The sequence below is a fragment of the Oncorhynchus mykiss genome, chromosome 31 (assembly GCF_013265735.2).
Source record: "Oncorhynchus mykiss isolate Arlee chromosome 31, USDA_OmykA_1.1, whole genome shotgun sequence".
Classification (NCBI taxonomy): Eukaryota; Metazoa; Chordata; class Actinopteri; order Salmoniformes; family Salmonidae; genus Oncorhynchus; species Oncorhynchus mykiss.
The window spans coordinates 29,923,094-29,945,618 of record NC_050571.1 but is presented as its reverse complement, the minus strand read 5'-3'; the positions used below and the strand labels follow the sequence as shown (position 1 = coordinate 29,945,618).

The following is a 22,525-nucleotide window of genomic DNA, read 5'->3' as shown; positions in this document are numbered from 1 at the left end:
CTTTCTGTCTTTATCTCTCTCGCCCTCTCTGTCTCTAGGCTGGGATATCTGTCTCCATTTCCCAGAGAGAGAGAGAGAGAGGAGGGGAGAGAGAGAGACACTGTCTTGAGCACATTAAGGTCAATGGGTAGACACAGTATATATCCACTAGGCAATAATGACTGATAATGAACCAAGGGCCTGTTAAAGGATATTATGTGGTCTGTGCTCTAGCATAGACAAATGTTTGGATAACATGAGTCACCCTCTCACTCATCCTGTCTTTTTACTGGGGAGGAGAAGGGAGAGAGGGATGGAGGGAGAATGCAGTGGCAGACAAACATATGCATATATATGTGGCTATATGGTGCTTGTACTGTGTCCATCCCTTTAGGAGCCGACTGATTTTGCAGAGACACATGGACTAAGACCAATGGAAAGAGCAATGTAAACGAATAAGACAGACTACAGGAATGGCATTGAAAACATGAATAATTCCAGACCAATTGCGCTATGTTAAACAGATGTACAATGAACAGCAGGTTCAGAAAGATCTTTCCACAGTTTCATTGATAGGTTTGTCAAAAGTAATCCATGTATTTCAACCACGGCTCAACCTTCAACATTTCCTTTAATGTATTACATTTGGTCAAGGCCTCATTTCGAAAGGAGAAAAAGCTGTATTCAAAGATTAAAGACGTGATTGTTTTAAAGGCATAGCGGCTGTATTTTAATGAAACGGCAGCTTGAGCACATCCTCTTAAAACGGCAGAGAAAAGCTGTGCTAATTATACAGACGCACAGAGCTGAAGCAGCCTGCTGCAACATACCCTCACTATGTAGCTAGTCGACACCCTGAAATGGAACTTTTGATTCTGACGATGTATAAGAAAGACAGACGGCAGAGGAGGATGACAGAAATAAAGAAAAACGGAAGGAAAAAAATGGAGAGGCCAGCAGACCAAATGGCTGAAGGGCTGCTTGGATAATGCATTATGGGGATGGCACTCAGTGTGACTACGCTGCACATGGGAAGAGACGCATTGTCTCCATCGCCAAATGTCATCCTCACAAGACACAACTCTCCAGAAAATGGAAGACGTCTAAATCTGTGTATTTCAGCTCTTCGGCTTTAGTATCTAGTTTTCATTCAGCAGCTAAATGCCTCACGATACTGCATGAATAACAGCATCCCGTCAATGCTCAGATGAACCAAGCGACAGCATACTGCTACAACATTCTAGACGTGCAGGCCCGGGTCCACGCCGCTACAACACAGTACATGGATCCACTGGAGCCAGAGCTGCGTTTCTAAAATTGCGAGCCATGGAACAATAGCGCGGGGGCTGTTGAAAGCACCCACGGACACCCACAAAAAAAGAATTGGAGTCAGAAGGCTTGGGGATAGGCCCACTCTTCAGCGTTATCGATTGTGATGCATGTAGATTCTGTGGCAGCGTGGGGGTGTTCTAGTACGCTCTGGCCAGGATGTTAGTGCTGCGATCTGAAGCATACACAGCCAAGAGCAATAGGATAAGACTGTAGAAGCACCCTACATAAATCCTAGAGCACTGTTTTCTGTACATATCCTTTAGTATTCATCATTAGTTACAGCAGTAGGGGGCGTGACCATGTCCCCCATCATCACCCAATAAAAGGCCTATTCCTTCTCTTTTGTCTTCCTGTCAGAACAAGGGAACGATGGTTCCATTGCTGAATCAGGAAGTACGGTCCCGTTTTCTAGGCCAGTCGCTACTGTGATCAGCAAAAACAGCGAAATAAAACAAAGCAGACAAGCAAACAAACAGCCCTTCCCCTCGCTCCTATCGTCCCTGGCTGATTGGCTGGCTGGCTGGGAGAGGCAGAGGGTTGGGCCCAGGCCGGGGCTCTGACAAACAGCATAGAAAGCAGACACAGCTGTGTACACATACTGTACAAACAGCCCAATAAACACGTTACTCAAATTCTGCTATATATGTTTTTATAAAGGACTCCACAAGATCGCTATGTTTTCATGATGGTTTGGTTGCATCTGAGAAGCATATTTGTACTATATGATGAGTACAATATGTATATTTACAGTAAGCCTAACGTTGAAACAAAGCAGGTCCACCTCTCTGTGAATGATGTGAAAAAGCAGCAGGTTTTACAGGAGGTATGGGAGGTGAGGTTAGACTGCTCCAGTCCAGTGTCATAGTTAGACCAACACACCTGCCCGCCGTTCAGAGATTAAGCTGAAAACAAAAAGTTGAAAAAGTTAGACTTTTGTAAAAGTGCACATTAATATTGCAGTACACCTTCTGCCCTCTGTTTCATAGTGCATCTGTAGTGATTCACCGTGCTGCTCTCCTTTATGTGTCTTGTTGGTACATTTGGTTTTAGGCAAAGGTGTGTTTCATGAAGGGATATGTGTGTGTGGGAGAGTTCGTAAGAGACAAAGAGGGGAGACATATTGATGGATAAATACAGTATTGGACAGGCAGTGTCCACAGGCAATAAGTCCTTGTAAAATGACAATTGATACTGCAAGTGAGCATCAGTTTGCAGCCAGCCGCTGACAGGCAAGTCAGACAACATAGCAATTACTTACAGGGTAGAAAGTCTCGTGGCTGTTAACCAGACTAGCAGATTGTCAGAGCTAATACGATTATGGCGTAACTGTGTTACACTGGACCACATCAGCTAGCTGGACGTCTCCTCTCCCATCCCCTCCTCTCCTCTTCCCCATCTCACAGGGCAGGGTCACTGCTGGCCATCTTGGCATGGAGGTTATACAATACCAATTTGTTTACCCAAATCCAGCTTTATGTGCACAAAGAGAAACCGACAGACCTACTGTTCTATGTTGTATCATGTCAAAATGTTCACGGCTGAGATCCCATGAGTCTCATCTATAACGTAGCACTATGTAGCAATTGCATTTCGTAAAAGCTACGAGTAACACAAAAGTGTGTAGGCCTACAGTACATGTATTCCAATAACTATCAAACCAAGCACAGAACATCCCACACTGTCTGATATCAAGCAGACTTTGAACATCCAGTTCTGTAACCCCTGAGCATCCATCCAGCACTCAGCTCCAGTGATTAGTCAGAAACAGGCACACAGAGCTCTGTTTTGAAACAAGTGTGTAGACCTCCATCCATCCCTGTTTCTTCCTTGTTCATACCCCCCTTTTGTACAGACACGCACAACATTTCAAATGACATCATTCTCCGGATGCCAAGCTGTCTGGCCTTTTAGAGTCACCAGAGATAACGGTCAGGGAGGATGGAGGATGGGGGGTGGGGGGGTGGGGCCCTCTGGGATCTACCCCAACCCCATCTCTGTCTGGGGTGGCCTGTGATCAACACTCTCTGTCTGCCACCCCTGTCTCTGTCAAAAGGAGAGGCAGCATCTCACCAATCCACTCCACTCACTGACAGATAGGCTTCACCACCAGGAACCTAGCTGCTCCTGATTCTTACGGCTCTCAGTAACCTTCCAGATGTACTGTTAGAAAGCTATGCATTATTACTGACTTTACATGTCCCAGGGGTGACATCTCAGGCCAGACAAATAGCGAAAACCAACTAACCAACCCCCTCTTCTCCTCTGCTATCCTCTTCCCTCCCATCCTACCCCATCCTCTTCTTTCTCTCCTCCCATCTCCTCTGCTCTGCTCTCTTCTCCGCTGCTCTCCTCTTCCCTCCCATAATTTCCCTTCCATCCTACCCCATCCTCTTCTTTCACTCCTCCCCTCTCCTCTCCTCTTCCCTCCCATCATCTCCCTTCCATCCTACCCCATCCTCTTCTTTCTCTCCTCCCCTCTCCTCTCCTCTGCTCTCTTCCCGTCTGCTTTCCTCTCCTCTTCCCTCCCATCATCTCCCTTCCATCCCATACCATCTTGTTTCTCCCCTCTCCTTTCCTATCATCCCCTCTCTCCTCTCCTCTCCTTTCCTCTCCTCCATGGAGACCAGCCCAGAGAGCAGCCCACTGCCGAGGCCCCAGTGACAACATGGTACTCTGGATATCTGCTGACATATGTCATATAGATGGGACATATCTTCCCCGTCTGAGAGAGGAATAATAGCTGGCGTGTAACGTTGCATGCTATATATGCAAATGACCCCTCCACCTTGATAAAGACACTTAAAAGACAACCACGAAGGAATCATCTGTAACAATGGCCAGGGTGTACGGATCTCAGCATATATGTAATGAAAGGCCATACAGCTGGTCCTTATTGCGTGTTCCTGTAAAAAGGATGCTACAATGCTCCAGTCCCAGTCTAGTGTAGCCGTAGCCTATCGAGCCAACATCACCTCCTCCTTGCTCCCCATTTTGAGATCAGCTCAGAGATAAATCCCTCTTGAGCTGATGAGAATATTGCTGCGTTCAGATGGAGGCTGTCTAAGTCACGGTAGGGGTCTGAGCTTAAGACATTTGGGTAAAAAAAGCCTTTGGAAATCCTCTCCTGTAATAGCCCCTGGGCTGGGCCCCCTGTAATAGCCCCTGGGCTGGGCCCCCTGTAATAGCCCCTGGGCTGGGCCCCCTGTAATAGCCCCTGGGCTGGGCCCCCTGTTATAGGCCTGGCAAATGACATCATAAATGGACCAAATCTTCACATGGATGTACAAACACAACAACACACAAAATCAAATTGCTTTATCTACACATACTGCATTAAATGTGGTATCATACAAACACAAAGATATGTGGATTTAATAAGTATCAAAGAAAGACAATCAAAAGCACAAACATTGGTCCATCTGTTAATTACTGTTCCTTTCCTATTCAACTAGACGCAGCTGGTGGTTGGATCGTCTAAAATTGAGATATTGAAGAGCGATCCAAACACAGAACTATCGAGGCAAAGGGACATTTCTGATCCGACCCTAAAGGCTCTCGACAGGAGGCGACCTATGGGAGTGTTAATGAGGTAAGCCCACCCAATACCCATGCATTACAATGATCCTGTACATCCACAGAGCACCAATCATCAGGTAAACAATAGACCCACAACGGAGCATGGGGGATTTGGAGAGCAGTTTGGAAAATATTTAATATCTTGTTCGTAATAAATAAAGTAAAATCCAATTAACATTTAAAGCTAATCATAGCCACAGAGCTGGAGAGCACACACAGACAGATTGGAGCCTGAGGGGGGGGACGGAGCGTTCTGAGTGAAGCCCCCCCCCATTAGGCCAGTCTCCTCATCTCTCAGATGGAAATTCAACTGCTCTTGTTTAAAGGAAATGCTCCTTTTAATCCCAACTGGCTTCATGAACATCCATCCATAATTAACCTAACCAACCCCCCCGACAATAGACCATTATCTTGCTTTAGAGGAGATATGGTGGGGAGGGAATGGAACACAGACGTGCGGTTAAATGGAAGGTAATATACTGCACTTTGTTTAGTTTGAAACAAGATCTTGGGCATTTTCGGGAACACTTGTGTCTATCGAAATCCTTTGGAACAAATATATGATATGAAAATAGGTTACCCGACTGTAATCATGTATTACTTTTGAGAGATTATGTCAGATGACTACTAATAACTATTTCAGTCTCCCAAAAATCTTCAAAGAAATGCATGTATCAGAAAGATCAGTGGTTGAGTGGCTGTGTCTAATATGAGCATTACACATGTCCATGACCTGGTCTCTGGCCTCTTGTAAGTTTTGCAAAGGTGGTGTGGGAGGGGGACCCGAAGAGAACAGAGGCTACAGTGTCCATCCAAGGCTATGCTCTGTGTTGTGGGCGGCCACAACAAGCAGGGAGGACGGTGCTACTGTATGTTGTACTAGAGACAAAGAGGCCTGCCTCTCTCTCTCTCTCTCTCACACACACAAACACACACACACACACACACACATAACCCCTCCCCATTTCCAGGTGGGCCACCTCTATTGGCTTATTTCTCTCTTTTTTTTCACCTCTACTATCACCACTTATTCTGTCTCTGTGTTTCCAGTTCTGTTGTGCCGGTTACATGGCAGATTATCACTGTTTGGATTCGTATGCTGTATTTGACACACGTTCAAACGTTTCTATGTACACCCAGACTACCTCCTAACAAAGATGTGTGATAATGTGTAACTGCCTGAGCTACAGTATGTGCAGTATGAACCATCCCAAAGATCCTCTGACAGGATGACAGAAGAGGAGCAGGACCAATCATTTTTACCTCCACTGATTTCATCTATCAGAGGCTGTGACTAATGCATGCTGTAAAGGCTGTGGCTAATGCATGCTATAAAGGTTGTGGCTAATGCATGCTATAAAGGTTGTGGCTAATGCATGCTATAAAGGCTGTGGCTAATGTATGCTATAAAGGTTGTGGCTAATGCATGATGCATGCTGTAAATAACCCACCCTCCTTTGCATGAATTAACAAGCCGCCACATAAATGAACGAGCGACCGGAAAACATCTCACATGAGATATTGGCTCCAATTAATTTGAAATCGGGACATTCAATATACGCTGGGAACGAGCAGTTGGCAGGAGGACATTTGTACTGATGATGGTAAATAAATAGTAGCCACGAAAAATGCTTACGTGATCAAAACTGCTGTGAGATTTTAAACGTGTGAGAAGTGAAATCTGTCTTCATCTGATTGGATGAGGACCGGTTAGAATACTGTAGATGATCATCACGGTACTATTATGTCAAGGGTGCAGCAAATCCTGGACTACTTCACAGTTTCTCCTACAGTTCAATCCTCTCCCTCCACGGTTGTTGTAGAGCAGGGATGGGCATCTTTCACCCCTAAAAAATGTATCAGAGGGGAGGGGACTCAGTCGGGATCTCAATTTACTGTTGCGAGATAGAATAGTAGAATACACCAAGTGCAATTTCAGTTACGGGTCAGCAGTTTTTCTCTCGTTATGTCAGTCGCTGACAGTCACTTAATTAGCCCATGTCAGCTAGATTTTTAAAGATTGGTGAATTAGTCTAGTGGACAGCTATCTAAACTTGTAGTAATGTCGAATTTGAGCCCGGGGGCCCCCCCTTTGATTTTGTTAATCAGTCTCATTCAGATATCATAGTAAAAACTGCAAACATGTCTCTCCACCCTATGGCAAAATGTGTAGAATTGCAAGAAATTAGCTGTAAAACTGCTCATTTTTCTCCCCACCCCATGGCCAAATGAGTAGAATTGCAGGAACAAAAAAATGTGCATGAAAGTAGTTATAAAATTGCTAAATATTCTCTCTGCTCCATGACAAAATGTGTAACATTGCAGCAAACTAGCTTAAAAAAACGAATTGTGGCCCCTCATCATCGGATTCAGATGTTTTTGTGACCCCCATCCCTGCTGTAGAGGAAGGCTAGCTAGTGTTGTCAGGTTGCTGTTCATCTGTGCTCTGTGTTCAGTAGAATTTCTCCAACATTGCCAGTGAGATTTCAGCCTCCATTTTACCCCCATGATGTTTCTCACTCTCTCACTCTCCTGCCATTCGATGCTCTTTGCTCAAATACACAAACAAACGCACACTGACTTCCTAGCTTTAGTCAAAAGCGATATGTCTAGACTGAGATGATAGAGGCCCCGGGAAAATGAAGGAAATGTTAAATGGAGAATATGAAACGTGCCGGTTTAGATGGTCCTAGTTAAGTATCACATTCACCCAGTAGGATGGATGCTTCTTCCCTTTCGTCAGTCCGCTTTTATCCAACCCTCCACCTCAGGACAAATGAACATTTAATAAGGAATAACTAGCCGCATACAGACATAAGACATCTTAATGGAGCTCTTCCTTCTCTCCTCTCTCCTCCCTCCCTCATCTCCATCTCCTCTCCCCCTTCCTACTGAAAATCTGCCTGATGAGAGATAACCCTTTCATTAGTTAATCTGTGAGAAACATGCATCACATATGGGGTGTTCGTGTCAGGCAAAATGTTTTTTTGGGGGGGGGGAACGGGCCGATAGAGACAAATGTCTGTCTACATTTCAGTGTAATGAGCTGGCTTCAGCATCATTTAGCTTTCAACGCATATCTCCCTATCGCCTCTACACTGTGGCTGTAGTAATGTTAACGTAGGCCTTAGATGAAATAAAACAAATAAGCAATTTCAATCCCATCTGACCTTTATGTAAGGCATTACATTCTTATGATGAAGTGAATGGAGAATAGTTGGCCTGTTCTGTATAGTTGAACAATGTATAGCAAACAGCCCACTACTCCCTAAATGAATGAATGAGAATGACCAGATGAACAGAGAATCTGTATTAGAGCAGAAGGCTGGGATGAAGGAGTGAATATGAGGCATCAGCGCCGGCTACCACACCACAGCACAACAGGCTCCACCAAGACAGATGAGCACCTCTAAAGATGTACACACTCGTGTCTGTTCCAACCCAGCAACCTCGTATCAAATCCCATTCACCCACTGGCCACCTGCCTAATCCCTATGCTCCCAGAGGCGTGGGACAGAAGGCCATGAGGCCGGCTGAGGATGTTGAGGTAGTTACCTGGTCGTACCACTCCCGGTTGGAACAGGTGCACTCCGGCCACCAACCTGCTTGACCACCAGAATTGTTGCCATTCACCTTGGTGCCGCCCTTGGATTGGCCCTTGGGGTTTGGGCCTCCGGGACCCCCAGCAGACGTCATCTTGCCCTTACTTCTCCCCAGAGTGCCCCCTCCTCCTCCCATGCCTCCTCCTCCTCCTCCCCCTGAGACTGGAGGCTGGGGTAAGGTCTGCCCGCCTCCAGGCCCGTACCCGGCCGGGTATCCATAGGGCTCGGCCTGCCATTCTTGGTACTGAGGGGCGTCCATCCTGCGCAGGGCGGCCATGCGGGTCACCTCGTAACATTCTGGGCACTTGCAGCAGTGGTGGTGTTTGTGCATGCTGGCTGGGCTGGAGCTGGGCTGGAGCTGGGCTGGAGCTGGGCTGGAGCTGGGCTGGAGCTGGGCTGGCGCTGGGCTGGAGCTGGGCTGGAGCTGGGCTGGAGCTGGGCTGGCGCTGGGCTGGAGCTGGGCTGGAGCTGGGCTGGAGCTGGGCTGGCGCTGAGCGGCGTGGTGTGGCACTTTCTCTCTGCTGCCTCCTCAGATCACACGCAGCACGCTGCGATCGGCTCGCAGAGCACTAATACCGACGAAAATAACACTAATCACAGCAATTCGACAGATTTTCCCCTTTTCTCCAAATCCTGTTACTCTCCTCTCTTTATTCCCCTCAGATGACAAAAAAAAGAGCGAGGAGGTGGAAGTAGCAACAGGAAAACAAAAAATGAGTACGTAGTCTTCCTTCCTCTTGACGTAGAAGATAAAAGAAAAGAATATTGAAAATATTGTATACGATCACACAATCAGAGACCAGCCCCGATGGTACATTTTCCTCTTGCTGCTCTTGTTTCACAGTGATATGTATATAAATTCATAGATATATTAATTTGTTTATATATATTTACACACACACACACAAATACATATAAAAATATTAGTATAAACAGACAAGCACAAATACACAGATATATATACAGAGAAATATGTATATAAATATCTATATGCGTGTGTACAAATATATATATATAAACAATATGTACAGGTATAAATGATATCCTCAGATGAAATCTTCCTCGGTATTTCTCTTCCCTTTTTCCAAACCCGTTTTCTTCCTCCCGTTTTTCCTCCTGCGTTGAGAAGCAGCGTTTCTATGTCTTTCTCTCTCTCTTTTCTCAGCCTGCAGAGAGGAGCTGAGCACTGGACTGGCTCTCAATCAGCTTGCCCTAGATGTGGATTATACAGAGGGAGGCGAGCAAGCGAGATGGAGAGAAAGAGAGCGAGAGGGAGAGAGAAAAGAGCGAGAGGCGGAGAGGGGGAGACTGAGCATCCCTCCAGCACCTCAGCCCTGACAGCCACAGCCAATCAACTGGCAGCACTGCCATCATCATCAGCAGCAGCAACAGGACTGAGCGCTTCACTGGCTGCTCTTAAAGGGGCCATGCCACCTACAGTACCAGTCTAAAGTTTGGACACACCTATTCATTCAATGTTTTTTCTATACCTATACTATTTTCTACATTGTATGACAACTTTGCACACCTTGGAATTCTCTCAACCAGCTTCATGAGGTAGTCACCAGGAATGCACTTTAATTAACTGTGCCTTGTTAATTTGTGGAATTTCTTTCCTTCTTAATGCGTTGGAGCCAATCAGTTGTGTTGTGACAAGGTAGGTGTGGTATACAGAAGATAGCCCTATTCGGTAAAAGACCAAGTCCATATTATGGCAAGAACAGCTCAAATAAGCAAAGAGAAACGACAATCCCACATTACTTTAAGACATGAAGGTCAGTCAATCTGTAAAATTTCAAGAACTTTTAAAGTTTCTTCAAGTGCAGTCTCAAAAACCATCAAGCACTATGATGAAACTGGCTCTCATGAGGACTGCCACAGGAAACGAAGATCCAGAGTTAACTGTGCTGCAAAGGATAAGTTCATTAGAGTTAACTGCACCTCAGATTGCAGCCCAAATAAATGCTTCACAGAGTTCAAGTAACAGACACATCTCAACATCAACTGTTCAGAGGAGACTGTGTGAATCAGGGCTTCATGGTCAAATTTCTGCAAAGAAACCCCTACTAAAGGACACCAACAAGACGAAGAGACTTGCTTGGGCAAAGAAACATGAGCAAAGGACATTAGACCGGTGGAAATCTGTCCTTTGGTATGATGAGTTCAAATATGACATTTTTGGTTCCAACCACCATGTCTTTGTGAGACGCAGAGTAGGTGAACACTCAGCGCTTAGTGGGACTATCATTTATTTTTCAACAGGACAATGACCCAACACACCTCCAGGCTGTGTACGGGCTATTTGACCAAGAAGGAGAGTGATGGAGTGCTGCATCAGATGACCTGGCCTCCACAATCATCTGACTTCAACCCAATAGAGATGGTTTGGGATGAGTTGGACCGCAGAGTGAAGGAAAAGCAACCAACAAGTGCTCAGCATATGTGGGAACTCCTTCAAGACTGTTGGAAAAACATTCCAGGTGAAGCTGGTTGAGAGAATGCCAAGAGTGTGCAACACTGTCATCAAAGCAAAGGGTGGCTACTTTGAAGAATCTAAAATCAAAAATATATTTTGATTTGTTTTACAATTATCTGGTTACTACATGATTCCATATGTATTATTTCATATTTTTGATGTCTTCACTATTATTCTATAATGTATAAATAATAAAAATAAAGGACAACTCTTGAATGAGTTGGTGTCCAAACCTTTCACTAGTAAACCACACTGTTCACTGCATAGGGAGGAAAGACACTCCCTCACACACGAAAGGGCTATTACCTAGTCACATGTGTCTCCTTCATATGTGTGAACTGTGTTTTGGGGGTAAAAGATAGGCCAGATCATAACCTCTGCTATTCGAAATCCATGTATTCCCTGGTTCCAATGCAGCCAAAATTCAACAGACAGCCTCCAATTTACAGCCCTGTTCCTGGGACCGGTGCCTGGGCCTCTACGGTCATCTCTGGTTCAATGATAGGAGCTTTGTTGTCTTGGGCCATTGATTGACACCCTCAGGGCTAATGTCATGCTGTGGCGCTGAACATCTAGACGCGATGTAACAATGAAACAGGTGTTGTTGTGCCTCACAGGTGTTGTTGTGCTGTCATTCACATGACAATCCTGTTACAAATGGTATATCATCAAAAAAATACTAGGGGTTATGATACAAAAAATCTATTACCATTATAGGGCTTTGCCTTGTAATAAAGGGTGCCTCTGAATCCCTATTATAGATCCCTCCCTCTTCTACCTATACCAATGTATTCCATTTTCAGCAAGCCTGGAACAATATTGAATCACGTATTACTAAACACCCCGAGATCAAACATAGTATGATGACCAGAGCCCTGTACTGACAGGGAGAGACTACTATATCTATTAGAAAACAATGCTGTTGCGTACATCTAAGACTCCATGGTACACTAAAGAACCATGGGGGAAATATCTCACATGTTCACAATGATGACATCAACACATGTGTACGCAACCAACAAGATTACACGCTTGGGCTTTCGAGTGGGTGGAGGAAGAGAGAGAGAGGGAGAGAGGGACTGAGAATGTGGAAGAGAGACGGCGAGGAAGAGAGAGTATGGATGGACATGTATTTATGTGTGTGGTTACGTTTTTTAGTCAGTGATGACTGAGAGTGTACTACTTATGCAAGCTTATAAGTGTAAGTGTTTATAAGGGCTCCATCCATCTGCGTGTGTGTGTGTGTGTGTGTGTGTGTGTGTGTGTGTGTGTGTGTGTGTGTGTGTGTGTGTGTGTGTGTGTGTGCGCGTGTGTGTGTGTGTGTTACAGTATCTGCATTAAAGACCTGTATATGTACATTATTCATTCAATGTGGTGGTGAGATAGACCTGGGTGTGTGGGGGAAGAGAGTATATTTACAGTGTCTGAGTTGTGAGAAAGAGAGAAACTATCTATGAAGAGAGTACCTTAGAGCACTGGTTCCCAAACTGTGCTACTAGGACCCCTGGAGGCACTTGGCCTATCCACAGGGGGTACTGGAGGTACTTGGCCTATCCACAGGGGGTACTGGGGGTATCCTGGAGGTACTTGGCCTATCCACAGGGGGTACTGGAGGTACTTGACCTATCCACAGGGGGTACTGGGGGTACCCTGGAGGTACTTGGCCTATCCACAGGGGGTACTGGAGGTATTTGGCCTATCTACAGGGGGTACTGGGGGTACTTGGCCTATCCACAGGGGGTACTGGAGGTACTTGGCCTATCCACAGGGGGTACTGGGGGTACCCTGGAGGTACTTGGCCTATCCACAGGTGGTACTTGAGAAGACTCATGAGGCATAAGCCTACTGGTAAGGGGGTACTTTGGATGGGGTACTTTGGAGGGGGTACTTACGGATAGAGCAAAATGTGATTTGGGGTACAATAACCAAAAAAGGTTGGAAATCACTGTCTTAGTGTGTACATGAAGGATATATGTATGTGTATATGCACCTTGGTGTGTGTCTGGGAACATATCTTAAGAGTAGACGAGTGTATGCGTGTGTGTGCATGCGTGTGTGTGTGTCTAAGTGAGTGCTTACAGCCAGTACACAGCTACTGCAGCCCTGCCCGGAGGCACAAACAGCAGGCTCAGCCACACTTAATTACATGCAACAGTAACTCACTTCATTATCATGATATTCTATTCCTATAACTTCTGGAGATTCTGCAAGAGGAGCAGAAAGAAGGGGGAACGTTTACATTTTTAACGGAGTGAGAGGTGCCACTGAGAACGCCCATCTCGGTTACGAAGACGTAGTCACAACTTTTGTCAGAGCCAATCACTGCTTGAAGGCGCTGCTTGAAGGATGTGTTTGAAGGCGCTGCTTGAAGGCGGTGCTTGAAGGAGGTGCTTGAAGGACATGTTTGAAGGCGCTGCTTGAAGGCGCTGCTTGAAGGAGGTGCTTGAAGGCGCTGCTTGAAGGAGGTGCTTGAAGGCGCTGCTTGAAGGCGCTGCTTGAAGGATGTGTTTGAAGGCGCTGCTTGAAGGAGGTGCTTGAAGGAGGTGCTTGAAGGACATGTTTGAAGGCGCTGCTTGAAGGACATGTTTGAAGGCGCTGCTTGAAGGCGCTGCTTGAAGGAGGTGCTTGAAGGAGGTGCTTGAAGGACATGTTTGAAGGCGCTGCTTGAAGGACATGTTTGAAGGCGCTGCTTGAAGGCGCTGCTTGAAGGAGGTGCTTGAAGGCGCTGCTTGAAGGAGGTGCTTGAAGGCGCTGCTTGAAGGCGCTGCTTGAAGGAGGTGCTTGAAGGCGCTGCTTGAAGGAGGTGCTTGAAGGCGCTGCTTGAAGGAGGTGCTTGAAGGCACTGCTTGAAGGACGTGTTTGAAGGCGCTGCTTGAAGGCGCTGCTTGAAGGCGCTGCTTGAAGGAGGTGCTTGAAGGAGGTGCTTGAAGGTGCTGCTTGAAGGTGCTTGAAGGCGCTGCTTGAAGGCGCTGCTTGAAGGAGGTGCAAGCATATCCTTCACGGCACACATGACCGAGCACATGTTGGAACCATCCTCCCTCTGCCTCTCTTGTCTCTATGTCTCTCTTACCCATCGCCTGCATCATATTTACGGTCCAGCGGTATGCAGTGAGGGCGTTTGCAGTATAAAAGGCACAATATGACAGAGGGAATGAAAATAGATGGATACAGTACAGGCAGGAGAGATGGAGGAGAGCAGCAAAGAAACAGAGATTGCCTGCACTGTATGAACACAGATATGGTGTGTGTGTGTGTATATGTGTGTGTGTGTGTGTGTGTGTGTGTGTGTGTGTGTGTGTGTGTGTGTGTGTGTGTGTGTGTGTGTGTGTGTGTGTGTGTGTGTGTGTGTGTGCGTGTGCATGTGGGCGTTTGTAGTACCTCTGGGGAAAAGAATCCTATTCCTTTAAAGATTATATAATATGAAATATAAAACATTTTGCTAGTTCTCCTTAGAACCAATCAATGACCGGTACTCTCTGTGTAAGCAGGACAGGGAGATGGAATGAGAGAGCGAGAGAGAGAGAGAGAGCAAGAGAGAGAGAGAGAGAGAGAGATAGAGGAAGGAAGAGGGGAACAGGGATACAGGAGGTTACCAATGGCAAATCAGACCAGTGGTTCTATGAAATGGTCTCCAACACGGCATAGTGTGCATTATATCAGCTTATACGGTAGCAAGGATGTGCCTTTAAGATTATTATTACTGACTGACATGGATGCATTTTATATACAGTCATTCTGATCAAATGCTTGGGAATGCTTGGCCCTTGAAGCTTGGGAATAGTGTGTATAGCAGTATACTATCCTAAGAGTGGGTCCATATCCCAGTGCAGTCCCACTCACACGCTGAGGAACAGATGCCTCTGCTCAGAGGGTAATTTCTCAAAGCTAAATGTGTTCACTGTGTTGTTACCACAGCTGCACTGTCAAACCAGTGGTCAGGATTCTCCTTAGTTTACAAGAGTCAAGTAGGATGTCTACAAACCACTTACACAGAGGAGCGTTTCTACTGAGATGGAACACATCTATAAAGATTGTTTACAGTATGTCATGTTTCATGCTGAGAGGGATATCATAAACTAGATTTCCGTCCAATTGGCAACAGATTTTAATGTGAATATCCTAAAATCGGCATAAAAACAACATGCACATTTTCCCACCAGAGATGTGTTTCCATCAAATTGACTTGAGGCCGTGCGTGATGACGTAGGGCACATAAAAATACATTTTGCGGTGAAAAAAGATAAACAGGTTTCCATCGCATTTTAAACTCTACTGATGCTTTTCTCACAAACAAATGTTGCGTTATATAGTGAGTGTGCCCACTCTGGTATGGGCACGTGCACTCTAGCAACAGCGTGCTGTTGGCCACAGCGTACGTATAGTCTACGCGATCAGATTATTATGGACTAAAGAGAGAGCTTATTTTTACTTGTCAAACGGAAGCCAAGCATCGATTATCATTTCACCAGAATAAGACCCTCGATATTTATTGGAAAGGAGCATCAAGCTCATCACCGTGCTCTTTCACCACCCTGTAAAGTTCATCATACCTATTTCATCTGTAGTCTAATAAACCACTTGCTTTCTTGACGAGTCGTAGTAGGAGGACCACAAAACGTCATCACGTGACTCCAGGTTTACTTTGATTAGATGTTCATTATATCGATATCGATATCAAATCAAATCCAAATGTATTTGTCACATACACATGGTTAGCAGATGTTAATGCGAGTGTAGCGAAAAGCTTGTGCTTCTAGTTCCGACAATGCAGTAATATCTAACAAGTAATCCACCGATCCCCAACAACTACCTAATACACACAAATCTAAAGGGGTGAATGAGAATATCTAAATGTAAGTATATGAATGAGCGATGGCGGAGCGGCATAGGCAAGGTGCAATAGATGATATAAAATACAGTATATGCTTGTGATATGAGTAATGTAAGATATGTAAACAAATAAAATACAGTATATACATGTGATATGAGTAATGTAAGATATGTCAATACTATTAAAGTGGCATTATTTAGAGTGGCATTGTATAAAGTAACTAGTGATCCATTTATTATAGTGGCCAGTGATTGGGTCTCAATGTAGGCAGCACTTAGTGATTGCAGTTTAGCAGTCTGCTGACCTTGAGATAGAAGCTGTTTTTCAGTCTCTCGGTCCCAGCTTTGATGCACCTTTACTGACCTCACCTTCTGGATGGTAGCGGTGAGAACAGGCAGTGGTTCGGGTGGTTGTTGTCCTTGATGATCTTTTGGGCCTTCCTGTGACATCGGGTGCTGTAGGTGTCATGGAGAGCAGATAGTTTGCACCCGGTGATGCATTGTGCAGATTGCACCACCCTCTGGAGAGCCTTGGGGTTGAGGCTGGTGCAGTTGCTGTACCAGGCTGTGATACAGCCCGACAGGATGCTCTCGATTGTCCATCTGTAAAAGTTTGTCAGGGTTTGGGTGACAAGCCAAATTTCTTCAGTCTTTTGAGGTTTGAAGAGGCGCTGTTGCCCCTTTTACACCACACTGTCTGTGTTGGTGGACCATTTCAGTTTGTCTGTGATGTGTACACCGAGGACTTTAAAACTTTCCACCTTCTCCACTACTGTCCCTTCGATGTGGATAGGGGGGTGCTCCCTCTGCTGTTTCCTGAAGTCCACGATCATCTCCTTTGTTTTATTGACGTTGAGTAAGAGGTTGTTTTCCTGACACCGCACTCCGAGTGTCTTCACTTCCTCCCTGTAGGCTGTCTTGTCGTTGTTGGTAATCAAGCCCACTAATGTTGTGTTGTCTGCAAACTTGATGATTGAGTTGGAGGCGTGCATGGCACGTAGTACAGGAGAGGGTTGAGCACACACCCTTGTGGGTCCCCAGTGTTGAGAGTCAGCGATGTGGAGATGTTGTTTCCTGTTTCCTACCTTCACCAACCTGGGGCAGCCCGTCAGAAAGTCCAGGACCCAATTGCACAGGGCGGGGTTGAGACCCAGGGCCTCCAGCTTGATGATGAGCTTGGAGGGTACTATGGCGTTGAATGCTGAGCTGTAGTCAATGAACAGCATTCTTACATTGGTATTGCTTTTGTCCAGATGGGATATGGCAGTGTGCAGTGTGATGGCAATTGCGTCGTCTGTGGACCTGTTGGGGCGGTATGAAAACTGAAGTGGGTCTAGGGTGGCCGGTAAGGTGGAGGTGATATGATCCTTGACTAGTCTCTCAAAGCACTTCATGATGACAGAAGTGAGTGCTACGGGGCAGTAGTCATTTAGTTCAGTTATCTTTGCCTTCTTGGGTAAAGGAACAATGGTAGCTATCTTGAAGCATGTGGGGACAACAGACTGGGATATGGAGCGATTGAATATGTCCATAAACACACTAGCCAGCTGGTCTGTGCATGCTCTGAGGACATGGCTAGGGATGCCGTCTGGGCCAGCAGCCTTGCGATGGTTAACACGTTTAAATGTTTTACTCACTTCAGCCACGGAGAAGGAGAGGAGGGGGGGGGGGGCAGTCCTTGTTAGCGGGCCACGACAGTGGTACTGTATTATCCTCAAAGCGGGCAAAGAAGGTGTTTAGTTTGTCTGGAAGCGTGACGTCGGTGTCCGTGACGAGGCTGGTTTTCTTTTTGTAGCCGTGATTTCCTGTAGACCCTGCCACATACGTCTCGTGTCTGAGCTGTTGTATTGCGACTCCACCTTGTCCCTGTACTGGCGTTTCGCTTGTTTGATTGCATTGCGGAGGGAATAACTACACGGTTTATATTCAGTCATTTCCCAGACCTCTTTCCATGGTTAAATGTGGTGGATCACGCTTTCAGTTTTTCGTGAATGCCGCCATCCATCAACGGTTTCTGGCTAGGGTAGGTTTAATTAGTCACAGTGGGTACAACATCTCCAATCCACTTCTTTTTAAACTCACTCACCGAGTCAGCGTATAACCCGCCGTGTTACTCTGGGGAGCCCACTGAATGCCGCTCGTTCCTCACCCAGTGTGATATTGTGTTTTCTCTCCAGCCCAACACTTACTCCAGGAGCACTGCTCGTGTCGCCTACGTCATATCTCTCCTTATTGGACGGGCTCGTGAGTGGGGCACGGCAATCTGGGAGGCAAGGGCTGAGTGTACTAACCAGTATCAGGACTTTAAGGAGGAGATGATACGGGTTTTTGATCGATCTGTTTTTGGGGAGGAGGCTTCCAGTGTCCTGTCCTCCCTATGTCAAGGTAATCGATCCATAACAGACTACTCTATTGAGTTTCGCACTCTTGCTGCCTCCAGTGGCTGGAACGAGCCGGCTTTGCTCGCTCGTTTTCTGGAGGGTCTCCGCGCAGAGGTAAAGGATGAGATTCTCTCCCGGGAGGTTCCTTCCAGCGTGGATTCCTTGATTGAACTCGCTATTCGCATTGAGCGACGGGTTGATCTTCGTCACCGAGCTCGTGGAAAGGAGCTCGCGTTCTCCGTTGCCCCCCTCTCCGCATCACTACCATCTTCCTCTGCCGGCTCGGGTGCTGAGCCTATGCAGCTGGGAGGTATCCGCATCTCGACTAAGGAGAGGGAACGGAGAATCACCAACCGCCTCTGTCTCTATTGCGGTTCTGCTGGTCATTTTGTCACTTCATGTCCAGTAAAAGCCAGAGCTCATCAGTAAGCGGAGGGCTACTGGTGAGCGCTACTACTCCTGTCTCTCCTTCAAGATCCTGCACTACCTTGTCGGTCCATCTACGCTGGACCGGTTCGTCAGCTTCCTGCAGTGCCTTAATAGACTCTGGGGCGGAGGGCTGTTTTATGGACGAGACCTGGGCTCGGGAACATGACATTCCTCTCAGACAGTTAAGGGAGTCCACGGCCTTGTTCGCCCTGGATGGTAGTCCTCTCCCCAGGATTCAGCGTGAGACGCTACCTTTAACCCTCACTGTTTCTGGTAATCATAGCGAAACCATTTCTTTTTTAATTTTTCGTTCACCTTTTACACCTGTTGTTTTGGGCCATCCCTGGCTAGTTTGTCATAATCCTTCCATTAATTGGTCTAGCAATTCTATCCTCTCCTGGAACGTCTCTTGTCATGTGAAATGTTTAATGTCTGCTATCCCTCCTGTTTCCTCTGTCTCTTCTTCACAGGAGGAGCCTGGTGATTTGACAGGGGTGCCGGAGGAATATCACGATCTGCGCACGGTGTTCAGTCGGTCCAGGGCCACCTCTCTTCCTCCACACCGGTCGTATGATTGTAGTATTGATCTCCTTCCGGGAACCACTCCCCCCCGGGGTAGACTATACTCTCTGTCGGCTCCCGAACGTAAGGCTCTCGAAGATTATTTGTCTGTAGCTCTTGCCGCCGGTACCATAGTCCCCTCCTCCTCTCCCGCCGGAGCGGGGGTTTTTTTTGTTAAGAAGAAGGACGGGTCCCTGCGCCCCTGCATAGATTATCGAGGGCTGAATGACATAACAGTGAAGAATCGTTATCCGCTTCCTCTTATGTCTTCAGCCTTCGAGATCCTGCAGGGAGCCAGGTTTTTCACTAAGTTGGACCTTTGTAACGCTTACCATCTCGTGCGCATCAGGGAGGGGGACGAGTGGAAGACGGCGTTTAACACTCCGTTAGGGCACTTTGAATACCGGGTTCTTCCTTTCGGCCTCGCTAACGCTCCAGCTGTCTTTCAGGCATTAGTCAATGATGTCCTGAGAGACATGCTGAACATCTTTGTTTTCGTTTACCTTGACGATATCCTGATTTTTTCACCGTCACTCCAGATTCATGTTCAGCACGTTCGACGTGTCCTCCAGCGCCTTTTAGAGAATTGTCTTTTTGTGAAGGCTGAGAAGTGCTCTTTTCATGCCTCCTCCGTCACATTTCTCGGTTCTGTTATTTCCGCTGAAGGCATTAAGATGGATCCCGCTAAGGTCCAAGCTGTCATTGATTGGCCCGTCCCTAGGTCACGCGTCGAGCTGCAGCGCTTTCTCGGCTTCGCGAACTTCTATCGTCGTTTCATCCGTAATTTCGGTCAGGTGGCAGCCCCTCTCACAGCCCTTACTTCTGTCAAGACGTGCTTTAAGTGGTCCGTTTCCGCCCAGGGAGCTTTTGATCTCCTCAAGAATCGTTTTACATCCGCACCTATCCTTGTTACACCTGACGTCACTAGACAGTTCGTTGTCGAGGTTGACGCGTCAGAGGTGGGCGTGGGAGCCATTCTTTCTCAGCGCTCCCTCTCTGACGACAAGGTCCACCCTTGCACGTATTTTTCTCATCGCCTGTCGCAGTCGGAACGTAACTATGATGTGGGAAACCGCGAACTGCTCGCCATCCGCTTAGCCCTAGGCGAATGGCGACAGTGGTTGGAGGGGGCGACCGTTCCTTTTGTCGTTTGGACTGACCATAGGAACCTTGAGTACATCCGTTCTGCCAAACGACTTAATGCGCGTCAGGCGCGCTGGGCGCTGTTTTTCGCTCGTTTCGAGTTCGTGATTTCTTATCGTCCGGGCTCTAAGAACACCGAGCCTGATGCTTTATCTCGTCTCTTCAGTTCTTCAGTAGCCTCCACTGACCCCGAGGGGATTCTCCCTGAGGGGCGTGTTGTCGGGTTGACTGTCTGGGGAATTGAGAGGCAGGTAAAGCAAGCACTCACTCAAACTCCGTCGCCGCGCGCTTGTCCTAGGAACCTTCTTTTCGTTCCCGTTCCTACTCGTCTGGCCGTTCTTCAGTGGGCTCACTCTGCCAAGTTAGCCGGCCACCCTGGCGTTCGGGGTACGCTTGCTTCCATTCGCCAGCGTTTTTGGTGGCCCACCCGGGAGCATGACACGCGTCGCTTCGTGGCTGCTTGTTCGGTCTGCGCGCAGACTAAGTCCGGTAACTCCCCTCCTGCCGGCCGTCTCAGGCCGCTTCCCATTCCCTCTCGACCGTGGTCTCACATCGCCTTAGATTTTGTCACCGGACTGCCTTCGTCAGCGGGGAAGACTGTTATTCTTACGGTTGTCGACAGGTTCTCTAAGGCGGCTCATTTTATTCCCCTTGCTAAGCTTCCTTCTGCTAAAGAGACGGCACAAATCATCATCGAGAATGTTTTCAGAATTCATGGCCTTCCGTCAGACGTCGTTTCGGACAGAGGTCCGCAATTCACGTCTCAATTTTGGAGGGAGTTTTGCCGTTTGATTGGGGCTTCCGTCAGTCTCTCTTCCGGCTTTCACCCCCAGTCTAACGGTCAAGCAGAACGGGCCAATCAGACTATTGGTTGCATCTTACGCAGTCTTTCTTTTCGCAACCCTGCGTCTTGGTCAGAACAGCTCCCCTGGGCAGAATACGCCCACAACTCGCTTCCTTCGTCTGCGACCGGGCTATCTCCTTTTCAGAGTAGCCTCGGGTACCAGCCTCCGCTGTTCTCATCTCAGTTCGCCGAGTCCAGCGTTCCCTCCGCTCAGGCTTTTGTCCAACGTTGCGAGCGCACCTGGAAGAGGGTCAGGTCTGCACTTTGCCGTTATAGGGCGCAGACTGTGAGGGCTGCTAATAAGCGTAGAACTAAGAGTCCTAGATATTGTCGCGGTCAGAGAGTTTGGCTCTCCACTCAGAACCTTCCCCTTAAGACCGCTTCTCGCAAGTTGACCCCGCGGTTCATTGGTCCGTTCCGTATTTCTCAGATCATTAATCCTGTCGCAGTTCGACTTCTTCTTCCGCGATATCTTCGTCGCGTCCACCCGGTCTTCCATGTCTCCTGTATCAAGCCCGTTCTTCGCGCCCCCGCTCGTCTTCCCCCCCCCCCCCCCATCCTTGTCGAGGGCGCACCCATCTACAGGGTCCGTAGGATTTTGGACATGCGTCCTCGGGGCCGTGGTCATCAGTACCTAGTAGATTGGGAGGGGTACGGTCCTGAGGAGAGGAGTTGGGTTCCCTCTCGGGACGTGCTGGACCGTGCGCTGATCGAGGATTTCCTCCGTTGCCGCCAGGTTTCCTCCTCGAGTGCGCCAGGAGGCGCTCGGTGAGTGGGGGGGTACTGTCATGTTGTGTCTTGTTTCTGTCCTTTCCCTTCACCCTGTCTCCCTCTGCTGGTCGTTATTAGGTTACCTTTTCTCCCCCTCTTTCCCCCAGCTGTTCCTTGTCTCCTCCTAACTACCTCGTCACCCCTTTTCCCACCTGTTCCCTTTTTCCCTCTGATTAGTCCTCTATATCTCTCTCTGTTTTTGTTTCTGTCTTTGTCGGATTCTTGTTTGTGTTGTTCATGCCTGAACCAGACTATCGTCATGTTTGCTGCAACCTTGTCCTGTCCTGTCGGAATCTGCCGGTCCATCTGAGCCTACGTTTGTTTTGTTATTAAAGAAGCTCTGTTTACGTTAAGTCGCTTTTGGGTCCTCATTCACGCACCGTAACAGGGGGATGGCTTTGTATGCATCGCGGAAGATAGAGTAGCAGTGGTCGAGGGTATTGCCCATGCACGTAACGCAATCAATATGCTGGTAGAATTTGGGTAGCCTTGTTCGCAAATTTGCTCCGTTAAAATCTCCAGCCACAATAAATGCAGCCTCAGGATATATGGTTTCCAGTTTGCATAGAGTCCAGTGAAGTTCCTTGATGGCCGTCTTGGT

General features: G+C 47.3%; 1 protein-coding gene across 6 annotated transcripts in view; it reads right to left on the bottom strand.

Moving 5' to 3' along the window:
- Nucleotides 1-22,525, bottom strand: part of LOC110504964 (disks large homolog 3) — a 181,115-nt gene that overhangs the window by 123,585 nt on the left and 35,005 nt on the right. For 2 of the 6 annotated variants that reach the window (XM_036969793.1, XM_036969794.1), the window contains exon 1: nucleotides 8,443-9,763. The exons of 2 other annotated variants lie outside the window; for them this stretch is intronic. In XM_036969793.1, coding sequence (XP_036825688.1) covers nucleotides 8,443-8,820 — 378 coding nt within the window. In that variant the 5' untranslated portion in view covers nucleotides 8,821-9,763. Of the gene's footprint in view, nucleotides 1-8,442; nucleotides 9,764-22,525 lie in introns of those variants that run through there. 2 more of the 6 variants (XM_036969789.1, XM_036969792.1) reach the window with 1 other exon arrangement.